The sequence below is a fragment of the Pavona decussata genome, unplaced genomic scaffold (assembly GCF_977016875.1).
Source record: "Pavona decussata unplaced genomic scaffold, jaPavDecu1.1 SCAFFOLD_50, whole genome shotgun sequence".
NCBI lineage: Eukaryota > Metazoa > Cnidaria > Anthozoa > Scleractinia > Agariciidae > Pavona > Pavona decussata.
This window is the reverse complement of record NW_028145472.1, coordinates 568,068-580,330: the sequence shown is the minus strand read 5'-3', so window position 1 is coordinate 580,330 and position 12,263 is coordinate 568,068. Positions and strand designations below refer to the sequence as shown.

The window sequence follows — 12,263 nt, the reverse complement described above, 5'->3', positions numbered from 1 at the left end:
TTCTCTCCAAAGCTCGCTCTTTCTTGACGTTTTGACATTCATTTTTAATTTTTTCTTTCATTTTTTAAGCATTTAAAAATGCTTTCCAACGGCGGATCTCATCTGTTGTGTGATAATTTGATGTGCACGTATACCCAATCAAAAGCTCCTGTGAGCCCAACTCGTGAATGCAAAAGTGAATAGTGGTAACCGTAAAGCGGCACTCGCATCAAACTACGCAAAGATTCGTGGACGCCATGCCGCATGGCATAGTCTAAAACTGGGACTGGACTCTGGACTCTGGACTCTGAGACATACATATGATCGAAAGATATTCGGAAACTTTCGGCAATCTTCGGCATACTTCGGAAAATAGTCAAAAACGTCAGTATGTTCGTATGACCTTTGGAAGGTAGTAGTAGTAGTAGTAGTAGTAGTAGTAGTTCTTTATTTAAACTCGGTTAAAAATCTTCATAAGTAAAGGTTTGGTTATACATAAACAAGTAAAGATAAACGATAAAAAGGAACAACGTTTCGGGGTCGTCATGACGCCATTATCAAGTTCGAAGTGATAGAAATAATTGAAGTCAATGTCAGAAATAGTTCACCAAAAAATTAACATAATGTCTGAATATATAATGTCACGTAAATAGTTTAGCTTGAATTGAGTCCGATTGGACATTGAGAGATGGTGTTAACTCTCTAATTAGCAACATTTCGTAAACTAAGCAATCGAACTTATTCATGCACTTCTTAAGGACAGAAAAATTTCTGTCAAGGTCTTTAAGGACATTATGGTGTTCTATTACGGTGAACTATTTCTGACATTGACTTCAATTATTTCTATCACTTCAAACTTGATAATGGCGTCATGACGACCCCGAAACGTTGTTCCTTTTTATCGTTTATCTTTACTTGTCTAAAAATCTTCAGTAATGACCATAGTATTTTAATTGCAATCATTTGCAAAAATTAAAATAACTATAAAAAACTGATTTACAAGATTGCTGAGTGGGAATCGAATGTTTCAAGTGTGCGGTTGATTTCCTTCTTAAACTGTCCAATTGATCTGATCTCCCTAATACTTTCAGGAAGAGAATTCCACAGTAAAGCACCGCTATAGCTAAAGCTACGTTTCAAACAGTTAGTACGCGGCTGGGGTAAGTTTACTTACGGAAAGAATCACGCAAGTCATAGTTTGTGTGTCGCTCACTAAATAATTTATGCAAGTACATTGGGGCTAACCCGTTGAGGGACTTAAACGTCATCATAGCTTTTTGCTTTCTTCTTATTAATGATAGCTGGTCCCACTTCAATGTTTCAAGAAGCAGGCTTGAGTTTAGCTCGCAGTTGGCTTGCAGAATAATCCGAGCTGCTTGGTTTTGCAAATTTTGTAGTTTCTCACATGGATCATCCCAAACAGGTGCAGTCAGTAATGGGAAAGAGGTTGGATTAAAGCGTTACATATTTGTACTGCAGTGGATTGGGAAATGAGTGACCTAATGCACCTCAGAGCACCGATAGCCGAGGATATCTTTCTGCATAGTTCGCTGATGTGATTGGACCATGAAAGTCGGTCGTCAATTAATGCTTGCAAATCTTCGGAAAATCACTATTAGTGCTCGCAAATCTTCGGAAAATCACCAAATCTTTTTTTTTTTTTTTAATTTTGTTGAATGTACTATAAATAAAATATCGCACGACCTTCTCGTTCGTGTGATATTGAGAACTTTCAAAACATCACTCCTACCCTTCCGAGATACAATCTGTAATAGAAATAGATAAAAACGTAAAAGAAATTAATTCGATATTTTGATTCGTTTCGTTAGAAACATCGAGAAAGTAACGGACTCCGGGGAAGTAACACAACTTGAGCAAAACGATCTCACTAGCTTATTTGTAGCTGTTTCGCAACGTGCTGTCTATGTGTAAATGGGGATGGATATCAGTCGGAATAACTACCAAAAAGGGAACTAAGGAATGCTGGTTGCATCAGCATTACACAATTAGCGATACAGTGGAAATATACATTGGCCATCTGCCCTCGCTTTTGCCAATACTGTCTCCGAAGGTTTACAAAGATGTTTCGATCATATGTTTATCTCAAGGTCCAAAGTTTTGCTGTTTTCAGCATGGAAATACACTGTATTCCTTTCTGCGCTCAAACGACGGCTTCTGTCTCGTTTTATAACGTCGGAAGAAGCTTTCAATCTTGCTAAAGTTGCTTTTTGGCTTTATCCATGTGAACGCAAATATAAAATTCATTGAGCATTTACGCGGATTATTGTCGCTATGCATTAGCAAACTATCAGTGTTTACATTTGTTCTGTTGAATTGATCTTGTCGCTCACACTGGACCCCAAAGGAAATATATTCCGAAGCTGAAGTTTTAGTTTTCTATTTTACCCTAAGCCTTTCACCCACGGAACTGCCTTGAATCTTTAAAGTTTATTGAACTGTGTTTTTCCTTAATTTTCCATGGTGAAGCAACAACGACAACCGTAATGAAGCGTTCTCTAGCCCAGTATTTGTTGTAATGAGACATTTTTGTCAAAAACAATACTTATAATAATTAAATACAGAAGACGAAGTAATGGGTGCTATTTCTGAGGCAATGGTATAATAGGTGTTGTCCCATGGCCGATAAGTCAATCAGAACCCTGGAATTGAATTCTATCCAATGGTCCAGTTTTTAATAATTTTTACTATGCACCGCGACGTGCTCACTATGTAAAAGAGTTTTTTGTATATTTTCTTTCAGGGAGGAAAGTGGAGAAGAGGAATTGTTCAACATTGGTCGGGAGTTTGATGAACTCTACCACTGGCATTCCTTGAAGCCGCTTTCTGATGATTATGATAGGACGAGAAAAACGATTACAGGCAAGGAAGAGAGAAAACTATATCATTTTGTTTAACAGAAGTGAAGCACATCCAAATAAACAAGTCAGCAGATTGAAACCTATACTCCTTTCCATTAGTGTTTTTCTTATTGTCTCACTGTCTTGTTCTCAGTGGTGGGGTTGACAAAAAGACAAAGATATGACGTACGTAAACGGAATCCTTTTTAAAAATAGTTGTGCATCGATTAAGTAGCCCCTCACCCTAACCCACCATTTTTTTTGTTAGAAAACGCTTTGTAAGTATTAAAAAGCCGTCTTCACCACTTTCCAGTCCTAAAATGCAGGAAGGGGAGGGGGAGCTTGGCGTCTTTTATTTTGAAAACCTTTAAGTTGTACGGAAATTAAAGGGTGCTAGGCAGCAAAACATAGAATGGGAAATTAAATGAAGCATGCACAGCATAATCTCTTTTTCTCTGGCATAAACGGAGAAAAACTCTCTACGCTTCGAAAGCTTCCAGTACCAGTGCTATACCCATTACAAATCTCATATTTGTATTATTTCATTTATGCATGCAGAGAAACCTCCAGATGATCCATGGCTGAGAAAAAAGTTTTTCATGGAGAAGCAGAAATTTATGCGGTTTCACAGACTTTATGGTAACTCGCTTTCTGGTGGTGTTGATCGGGCAAAAACAATCATCGTCACGGAAACTGATCCCAAGAAAAAGAAAGGAAAGAACAAGGAACAAAAAATGGTTAGTCTGTGGTATAGGCATGAGTTTTTAGCTCCGACGTTCATTTCCGTACACTTTTAACGTCTCATTATTGGGGCAACTGCTGTCTTTAGGTTCCTTTCACACTAACGCATTTTCGCTAGTTTACCAAGAACGAATCAAAAGCTTTAAGTCCATACTATCGTCTTGGCAGCGTTAACCTCCGTCCAATAAATGCTCAAGGAAATGACACCTGCGCATGAGGCAAGTCGCATGCGCCCGCGATTTTTATGGCATTTTCGCTGCCAGCTTTTTCGAAAGCCGTTTTTTCGCTTTCCACACTAAAGCCTTTTCAAACGTTTTCAGTCTGAAGAGCATGTCTAAATACATACGTTGTGCTACAGAACGATCAGTCAAAACGCACCCAAAAATGTGTAAGACCAGGGGCCTTACTCGTTATTTAGTGGTACCTTGAAGGTAAAATGTTTCAGTCCTATAACCCAACAAAAACGGAAGTGTAAAACTGGACTAAATATTAAGAAAAAAGCAACTTACCTTTTGAAAAAAGATGATGATGATGATGATGATGATTATCATGATGATGATGATGATGTAAAGGTCTCAAATAAGTTGGCGTCTGTGGCCTAATGATTAAAATATCATATTTTTACCCCCAAATGTACATTAGTTTTAATGTATGCGTACTTATTACCTTTTTTCTTCAGTGCTATAAAAGTTGTCCCATATGTGATTCATTTTTTCCCCACTTGCTTCAAACTAAGAATAGTTCATTTCTTTGTTAAAATAAAGACGTTGTCTTTTAAACATTTCCGTTTTTACAGAGCAAGAAAGCAAAACAAATTATTGAAGAGAATGAACAGAAACGCAGAGGTGAGTTACTTCTTCAGCTGCACCTGAGGTTTTTCCCTTCTAATCGATGCCAGAAGTTGAGGTAAGCTCCTATCAAGGTGTTTCTTTTCTCCTTGATAAGCCGTGCAACAAACAAACAAACAAACGAAAACCAAAGCAAAAAAAGTATAAAAAAGAGAAACAGAAATTTCGTCATTAAAATGTCTTGCCAAACTAATTACAGAGGGTTGTAGACTAGGGAATTTGAATGAAATGTTGAACTTCGTAAGTTAACAACAGATTTCAATACAAACATTGTCGTGATAATATAAAAAATAATGATGATGATGATAATGATGATGATGATGATGATGATGATGATGATGATGATGATGATAATAATAGTAATAATAATAATAATAATAATAATATGGCAGCTTTTAACACTGAGACTCGTTATGCTCACATTATGTCTCACAGAGAAAGAGCAAGAAAAAGACCAAGAGAAGTGGAAAAGCATTCTTTGTGAAATTGAGAAAAGCCTTAGGGGAGAAAACTACATCGCTGCCTTCCAGTTGGTCGATAAATTTCTGACCGAATGCAAATCTCCAGATTCTTCTTTCCAAGCGCTCATGAAAAAGGCACAGACTTGCTTGGATGCCTGGCAAGATATTCGTAAGTTAAATCCTCCCGTTGCGTTCTTTCTTTCTTCTTTACTCATACTCTGTTTTTTTACGCGTACGATAAAGATCCACCGGATTAAAAATATGATTCGGCTCTCAGGCTTGCTGCAACGTTGGATAGTTGGTGATGCAAAACCTCTCTTCCTAAAAAAAAATTCTTTGGTAGAAACTTCCCAACAGAATTATATTTACTTAAAGGAACTGAATAAGTTTGGTTTCATTGGTCCAACTCTGTGCACTTTGTATGTTAGGGAGTGATGAATTCCTCGAACATATTTTTGCCATATGCATATCAAACATTTTTGGCGAGAATTTCTGAGCTGTTCTTTTCAACTTACCAGTGCAAACATCTTTTCTTTGGGAAGCACGCCAGCTTGTTCTTGTTAACACCAGGTTGCAAACGATTGTTTACCAGGTGAAAGAACCAAGAACAAAATGTTGTTTATTGTGACATTAGATTCTGACATTGGGTGGTTTTTATAGGTTCTCGGGACACCAAATCAAACGAGATGAAATATCCAGTCCTTCTGCTAGAATGTGTAAGGAAAATACATTGCGAATTCAACAGTCGTCTTACCAACAGAGACAAAAAGAAACTGGCAGAATTTATGCATAAGCTGGGGTTTGATGACATCTCAGCCATTTTTTATAAACTGAAGCCAGAAACTGAAAATAAGGTAAATCACTCACCTATAAACGTACTTAGTTTATGATTCTATTCGATAAAATCATGCAGGAATCTATTCCAAGGGGGTGTCAATTTTTAATAACAGGCTGCCTGTTAAGGGAAAGTTGGCGGTATATACAAATCAAATTAAACTAGACTGAAATCGATAATTATCATACAGAAAAAATTGGTGCGGTTAATGACTTTTTCAAAATATCATGATGAATCCAAGGCGCTATTTCAATCTCTGAAAATTCTTAATATATATGAGTTAAACATGTATCTTATAGCACTCTTTATGTATTCATACTTTAGCAATAATTTACCAAAATATTTTAATAATTACTTTACTTTAAATAAGAATATACATAGTCATGGTACTCGTTCAGCATCAAATGTATATATTGATTACAAAAGGACAAATTATGGGAAATTTTCACTAAAATATAGGGGGGCGCATATTTGGAATAATTTACCAAATGAATTGAAATCATTACAAGGTTATAATTTTTTTAAGAGAAGCACAAAGGCTTATGTGCAAAATCAAAGTATCTTAGGTTATTAGGTTTTTAGTTTTGTTTTAGGACAAAGCAAGTATTAGAAGTAATCTATCTAGAATTATAATAAATCACCATCTGCCCTGTAATTAGTCTAAGCTTGAATAAGGGGATCTTCATAGAAAAGCTCATTGAGCTTGCTAAGATCTCCTGCCATTATATCTAAGTTAGCAGTCATAAGATTCTATTTGATTGTATTTATAATATAATGGACAAATAAATAAAAAAAAAATTAAGGTTTGATTTTGCATCGTAGGCTCGACAGCTCTCTGTTCACACGACAAGCGCGAGATTCCAACTACAGTTCATGGGACATTTGTTGAAACGCGAGGAACGAACCGATCCCGACCCTCGAGTAGACCACTTCATCCCTGACGGTTGGCAGGTATGTTAACGAACACACTGCGGTTTGAACATCGTCAAGCATTCCCAGCTGTGCACATTCTTGTACTGATTTAGGAAGCTACTTCGTTGGGCAGGAACTGTCATAATTTATGTTGCAGTGTTGTATTTCACATGCTGTTAGTATCGTGTATGTTTATCTCTGGTCAATATATTTCAGCGTGACCTTCTGGATGCTGTTGATAATCACGAGTCAGCGGTGATAGTAGCGCCCACCTCATCAGGGAAAACATATGCTTCTTATTACTGCATGGAGAAAGTTTTGAGAGAAAGCAACGAAGGAGTAGTGGTGTACGTTTCACCCACCAAGGTATTATGCTCAGATTTTGAACAGTTTTGCTTGTTACAGATCTTAAAGATATATTCATACACCGTGGAATCTCGGCTAAACGTTCACGTCAGTTGAACATCACATGTTTTACTACAGTTTTAGTGAAGACTTTGTGTTGTTTCTTGATCCAGATATGTTGATGAAATATGAAATATCAAATAATGTACGCCAGGTTAAGAAAAACAAACAAAAAATAAAACGACACTTGCGCAGTGAAATAAATGTGATGGAATATTTTTTAAGCTTGGTGAATAAATGAGAATGATGTATTATTCAGGGATGACACAGGCATAAACGGAAAAAAAGGAAATCCGAGTGACACTCATTTTGACGTTGGTATGGTATTTTTCTTGGCTCCAGTCCCTTTCTGCTAGGAACCAAATATATCCATTTGACCATATAAGGAGAGGTAGACAGACCCACTTGAAACGCACAAAGTGCCCATATTGCTTTACGTCTCCTCACCAGCTCATTGGGAGTAAACAATGTCTGATTAAGACAAAAACGAACATGAAATTGAACCTAAAGCAAAACTGTTGCCACAGCAACAGCACAGTAGGCGTCATTTTGCGTCTTACCTGAGGCACATTTCTGGTACCAAGTTTGAGCAGCATCACTCCAATATTTCCCGAGCTTTTGTTGATTTTGTGATTTATCTTTGTACTGAGACGATTTGTCACGTCATCAGTTTTTGAACAAAAACTTGAAAACATCTGCAACAAGAGAAGATACTTCAGAAGTAAAGGAAATGCTCCTTAAGCCTATTGCTTTAAAGGTTCTTCCCATCTCTCCGGTGTAATCCTTTCCGCAGTACTTGCTAAACCCCCTTTTATTCCCCTTGACTCGTTCCAGCCTTCAGTAAACAAGCCCATAAACAATCTAGAACAACCGATAAATCCATGCGATTCCACAGCCAAGGAGAAGAAATGTGGTTTAAGATATAAAATTACTCGCTTTCTACAGCGTTATTTTTATTTCATTTCCTTAACAAAGCACCGTTCAGAATTGAGACGCAGTGGAGATTATCCTAAATCAGGTTCAAGGCGATCTCGGTTATAATGCAGCTTTGCTTCTTTTAAGGCTCTGGTAAATCAAGTTGCCGCGACGATTTATGCCCAGTTTCGTCGTAAACAGCTTCCAGAAGGAAGATCAGTTTATGGTGTTTTTACAAGAGATTATCAATACAACACTTTGAACTCTCAGGTAATTTTGCAGCGTAAAAATACCCTATCTGGATTCTGTCTTGTCCTTCTATCATTGGTTATCTTTGCTGTATATCGTCCGTAAAAAAGCTCCTAAGCTATTTCAATTCATTTACTTGCACCAGTATATTAAACCAAAATAACCCATTAACAAGGTTAACTTAGTGTAATTTATACCAACAGCCCTTTAGCAATGTGTTGTGCTATATTTATACAATGGAATTGAATCAAATGGTACAAGTTTCGCGCATGTTTGACTTCAAAGCAATAGCTAAAGCATTTGTCGTCTAAGAGGTTGCAGTGACGAACACAGTTGACTTAATTATATTCTGCTTCTTGTTACATACCTTTTATTTTTCTTCATCCATTTGTCTTTTATGTCACCTTATAATTTTTATTTTTTGTAAAATTATCGTTTTACTTTATAACTCTCTTTTTTCAGCTGTTTTCTGGGTATTTTTACTAACATGCAAAACTGTTATGTTTAATGAGACTTCAGTCTGCCTTGGTCATGTTGCATTTTCAGATTCTCATTACAGTCCCTCAGTGTTTGGAGATCCTTTTTCTCTCGCCTCGAAGGCAGGACTGGACTAAAAACATCAAATATGTCATTTTTGATGAGGTAAAAAGCTATTAACCATCAGATTTTTTTTCCAACCATTCTTACCATCAATTACCTGGCTATCTTTGTTTTGCCGAACGAAGCATTTCAGGTGAGTTTAGATTTTACCAAAGAAGCCTAGGTCAAAGTTGAGCTCCCTTCATTTTCGGCTTTCTTTTTCTGGTGTAAATGTGGTTTTCAAGGCTTTTTAGGTAAAATGGAATCGGTGTCACTGGAATTCGTTATACAAAGGCCTTGAAAGCTTAATTACACCCGGCCTTACCAGACTTCCCTTGAATTTTACCAGTTTGAAGCAAGAGTTGATTGGCTTTTTCTATTATTCTTGCTTCTCTTAGCTTCTTGGCTTCCAACTTAACACTTTATTTTTTAGAGCTTTTAAATGGGATAATCAGAGCCTGGAGAATAATTAACAGTCATTCCACGCGCGCTCGTTGGATACAAGATGATTGATAGCAAACGAGGTGCGGAACTTCGATTTGGCTATTATCATGTCGATTTCAACAAGCACGAGTGGAATAATTTTCCTTTTTGTTTTATTATTATTATTTTTTTGCCATTCTTTAGAATACAGATGCAAGTCTCGCGGATTTAGGGTTATTTTGTCTATTCACTGAGGCGTAAACTTACCATATTTGTGAAGCATGGTTTATTGGATCATATACCACTATTCAAGTCTCAAGTTTCAAGTTTATTTTTGCCACTATAAGTGAAATTAAAAGTCTAATAGCTTTAAAATAAAGGTGGCGAGGAAACCCACGAGAAACCACAAGGCTTTTAAATTCAATGATGTAATCTATATAAATTATTTTTTGCAGGTTCACTGTCTTGGTCAAGAGGTCGGGGCTGAAGTCTGGGAGCATCTTCTCCTTTTGATTCGCTGCCCCTTTCTGGCGCTTTCAGCTACCATTGGAAACCCAAGAGTTCTACTAAAGTAAGAAGTTGCACAAGCCATCATTCGACTATTTTTCTCGTGAAACTGATTAATCATGTCCAGAGGCTGTGACACAAAAAAACTCCTAGTCTCTAGGGAGAATGGGTAGAGGAAGACTCGTGGAAAGCTACTGACAATACTCGTTACAATTACTAGAAACACTTACCTAAATATGCGAATACACCTATGTATGTACATTGCTCTCCCTTCCCCTCAAACGACGTTTGGTTTTGCGACACATTTTTGTAAACATTGGGATGGGGAAAAGGGCACCGAAAAGTGTTGGCTGTGACACAAAAAACACCTAGTCTCTAGCGAGACTGGTTATAGGGAGGCTCGTGGAAAGCTACCATTCATCGCCACGATTGCTAGAAACACTTACCTACAGATGCGAATACACCTATGTATGAACATGGCTGTCCCCTCCCCTTAAACTTTGGTTGGTTTTGTGACACATTTTTGTCAACATTGGGATGGGAAGAAGGCGCAGCGAAAAGTGTTGGGACAAATTTGACGAGGGTTGTACGTCGCTTGCTAAGTTCATATGTGATATGCGTCCTGCATAATTCTAGAATTAGCATGTTAATGTTACTTTAAGCTCTGACATGAAATCAGTAAGAAAGATGCATTGGCATTCAACATGCCAACGTGAGGAACTCGTGTCAACTTGGACACTGTACTTTTCTCGAGATCTATCTTCTATGTTATGTGGTATGTTTTTTTAAATGATCTTTTAAGGTTACATGTTGCGATGGCTTTGACAGACATACATGTACAATTGCAATACTTTAAAAGAAGTCGTTGATGTTAATTTTACCCTCACCTTAAACACATCCTTTTCATTTTGTTTTCTTGCCGGAAAATTAATTTTACATAAAGGTAATATAACAAACACTTTTGGATAAATAATGAAATACATTCTTATTAACAAACTTGTAGATGGTTGCAAGCTGCTCAAGACTTTCGTCAAAAGCAGGATAAGCAAGACAAGGGAGAACTAAGAAAATCGTACAGAGTCAGGCTAGGTATATAAGTGCTAGGATTGATATTGTAATGAATACCAAGAAGTGTCAGGAATGTTTAAAAAAACAGACGTTTGGGGTATATAACCTTTCTTCAGTGTGGAAGAAGACCTTCAGAATACGCAATTTATATAAAGATATTCAAAAAGATTGAAGTCACGTTTGTATGTCACGAAAGGTGGTTGTAGGGAGATACGTCGCGCTTGCTGATCCGTTGATAGAATAGGAAAGTTCTAAAGTAGAAATCGATTGATTTGGGCGTTAAACGAGTGGTATATAATTAATCGTTATTTACGAGGAACCAGGTGAGCTATTTCGTTGGTCCTAATTTTTCGTTTTCACAAGGCGTGAACTCCTAACATTTTCTTTGCCGTTTTCAAGTTATCTGTGAGGAACGATACTCGGATCTGGAAAAAAGCATTTACCTTCCTAAGCGAGCTCCTAGTGATGAGGAAATCTCTAAAGAGACAGGGAAGTGCAAGGGAAACGATAATACTAACACGGGAGAGTTTGTCAGCCTTCATCCGTGCGCTCAGCTAGCAACCAAACAGGTTTGTATTTGCTCGCATTAATTTTTGAGATAGTTTTTCCACTTTCTATATCATCTATTTGTATGTTCTGATACAGATCATACAACGTGACATTCCGCTCCCGAGATGGTTTTTAGAAAATCTGAGCCGAAGGCAAAGGTTCTATTCGCCATCCTTAGGACTTAGTATACAGTATAACATGAGAAACTCAAACATCATTCTTTTAGAATTAAAGCCGCGGTCCACACGACTTAAAAGACGAAAAAAGAAATTGCAGGAGAAAAGCCGAGTGTTATCTCTTTCTCAAACGTGAAAGACGGAAAAGATATTCTTTGCTGTGCACTTAAGTGTTACAGAGCCGTTGGCATTTTCGCTCAGTAAGGAGCCTATTTTATTTTAAAGGAATGGGTTCAACTGTCTTTTTTTTTTCTGTATAAAGACTAGACAATAAACAAGGGAAGACCTATCTGATGACTTTCATAGAGTTAAAGTGGATTTTCGTAACCTAGTAGCTTTTATCGATCCACATTTATCCATGATTATTTACATTTCATTTTTTATCAATGCGCTTTTTTTCGTTAAATGTTTTCTTCCTTGATTCGCAAATGGGCGTTGGTTAAATTTCCTTCTGTCTTTCACTTCAGCTACGTGAAAACGGTTTTCCGGGTGACATGGCCCTCACTCCGAGAGAAACTCTGCAACTTTATGACGTTATTGCTCAGCACTGGTCAGACAAAGAATCACTAGAGGTAGGCGAGTCACCTATTTTGCGTTTGTTTTGCCACGTAATGTATAGACTCACGTTATTTTAAGGTTATGGCGGAAATATTTAGTCAGTTTTCAACCCAAACCTCCGGACGGTAAGGCGCTTGCATCACAGGCGTGGATTCAAAATGGCGGCCAAATCGATTGAAAGAGGACATGGGGGCACTGCA

The 12,263-nt window shown here is 37.3% G+C and overlaps 1 protein-coding gene across 7 annotated transcripts in view; it reads left to right on the top strand.

The window, feature by feature from the left end:
• The window catches only part of LOC146481372 (putative ATP-dependent RNA helicase DDX60), a 45,493-nt gene that overhangs the window by 18,818 nt on the left and 14,412 nt on the right, over positions 1–12,263 (top strand). For all 7 annotated transcript variants that reach the window (XM_085108461.1, XM_085108464.1, XM_085108462.1 and 4 more), the window contains exons 13-25: positions 2,741–2,859; positions 3,396–3,574; positions 4,375–4,423; positions 4,862–5,056; positions 5,548–5,741; positions 6,545–6,673; positions 6,851–7,000; positions 8,102–8,224; positions 8,750–8,845; positions 9,661–9,776; positions 10,716–10,801; positions 11,180–11,349; positions 11,973–12,077. In XM_085108461.1, coding sequence (XP_084964587.1) covers positions 2,741–2,859; positions 3,396–3,574; positions 4,375–4,423; positions 4,862–5,056; positions 5,548–5,741; positions 6,545–6,673; positions 6,851–7,000; positions 8,102–8,224; positions 8,750–8,845; positions 9,661–9,776; positions 10,716–10,801; positions 11,180–11,349; positions 11,973–12,077 — 1,711 coding nt within the window. The remainder of the gene's footprint in view (positions 1–2,740; positions 2,860–3,395; positions 3,575–4,374; positions 4,424–4,861; positions 5,057–5,547; positions 5,742–6,544; positions 6,674–6,850; positions 7,001–8,101; positions 8,225–8,749; positions 8,846–9,660; positions 9,777–10,715; positions 10,802–11,179; positions 11,350–11,972; positions 12,078–12,263) is intronic.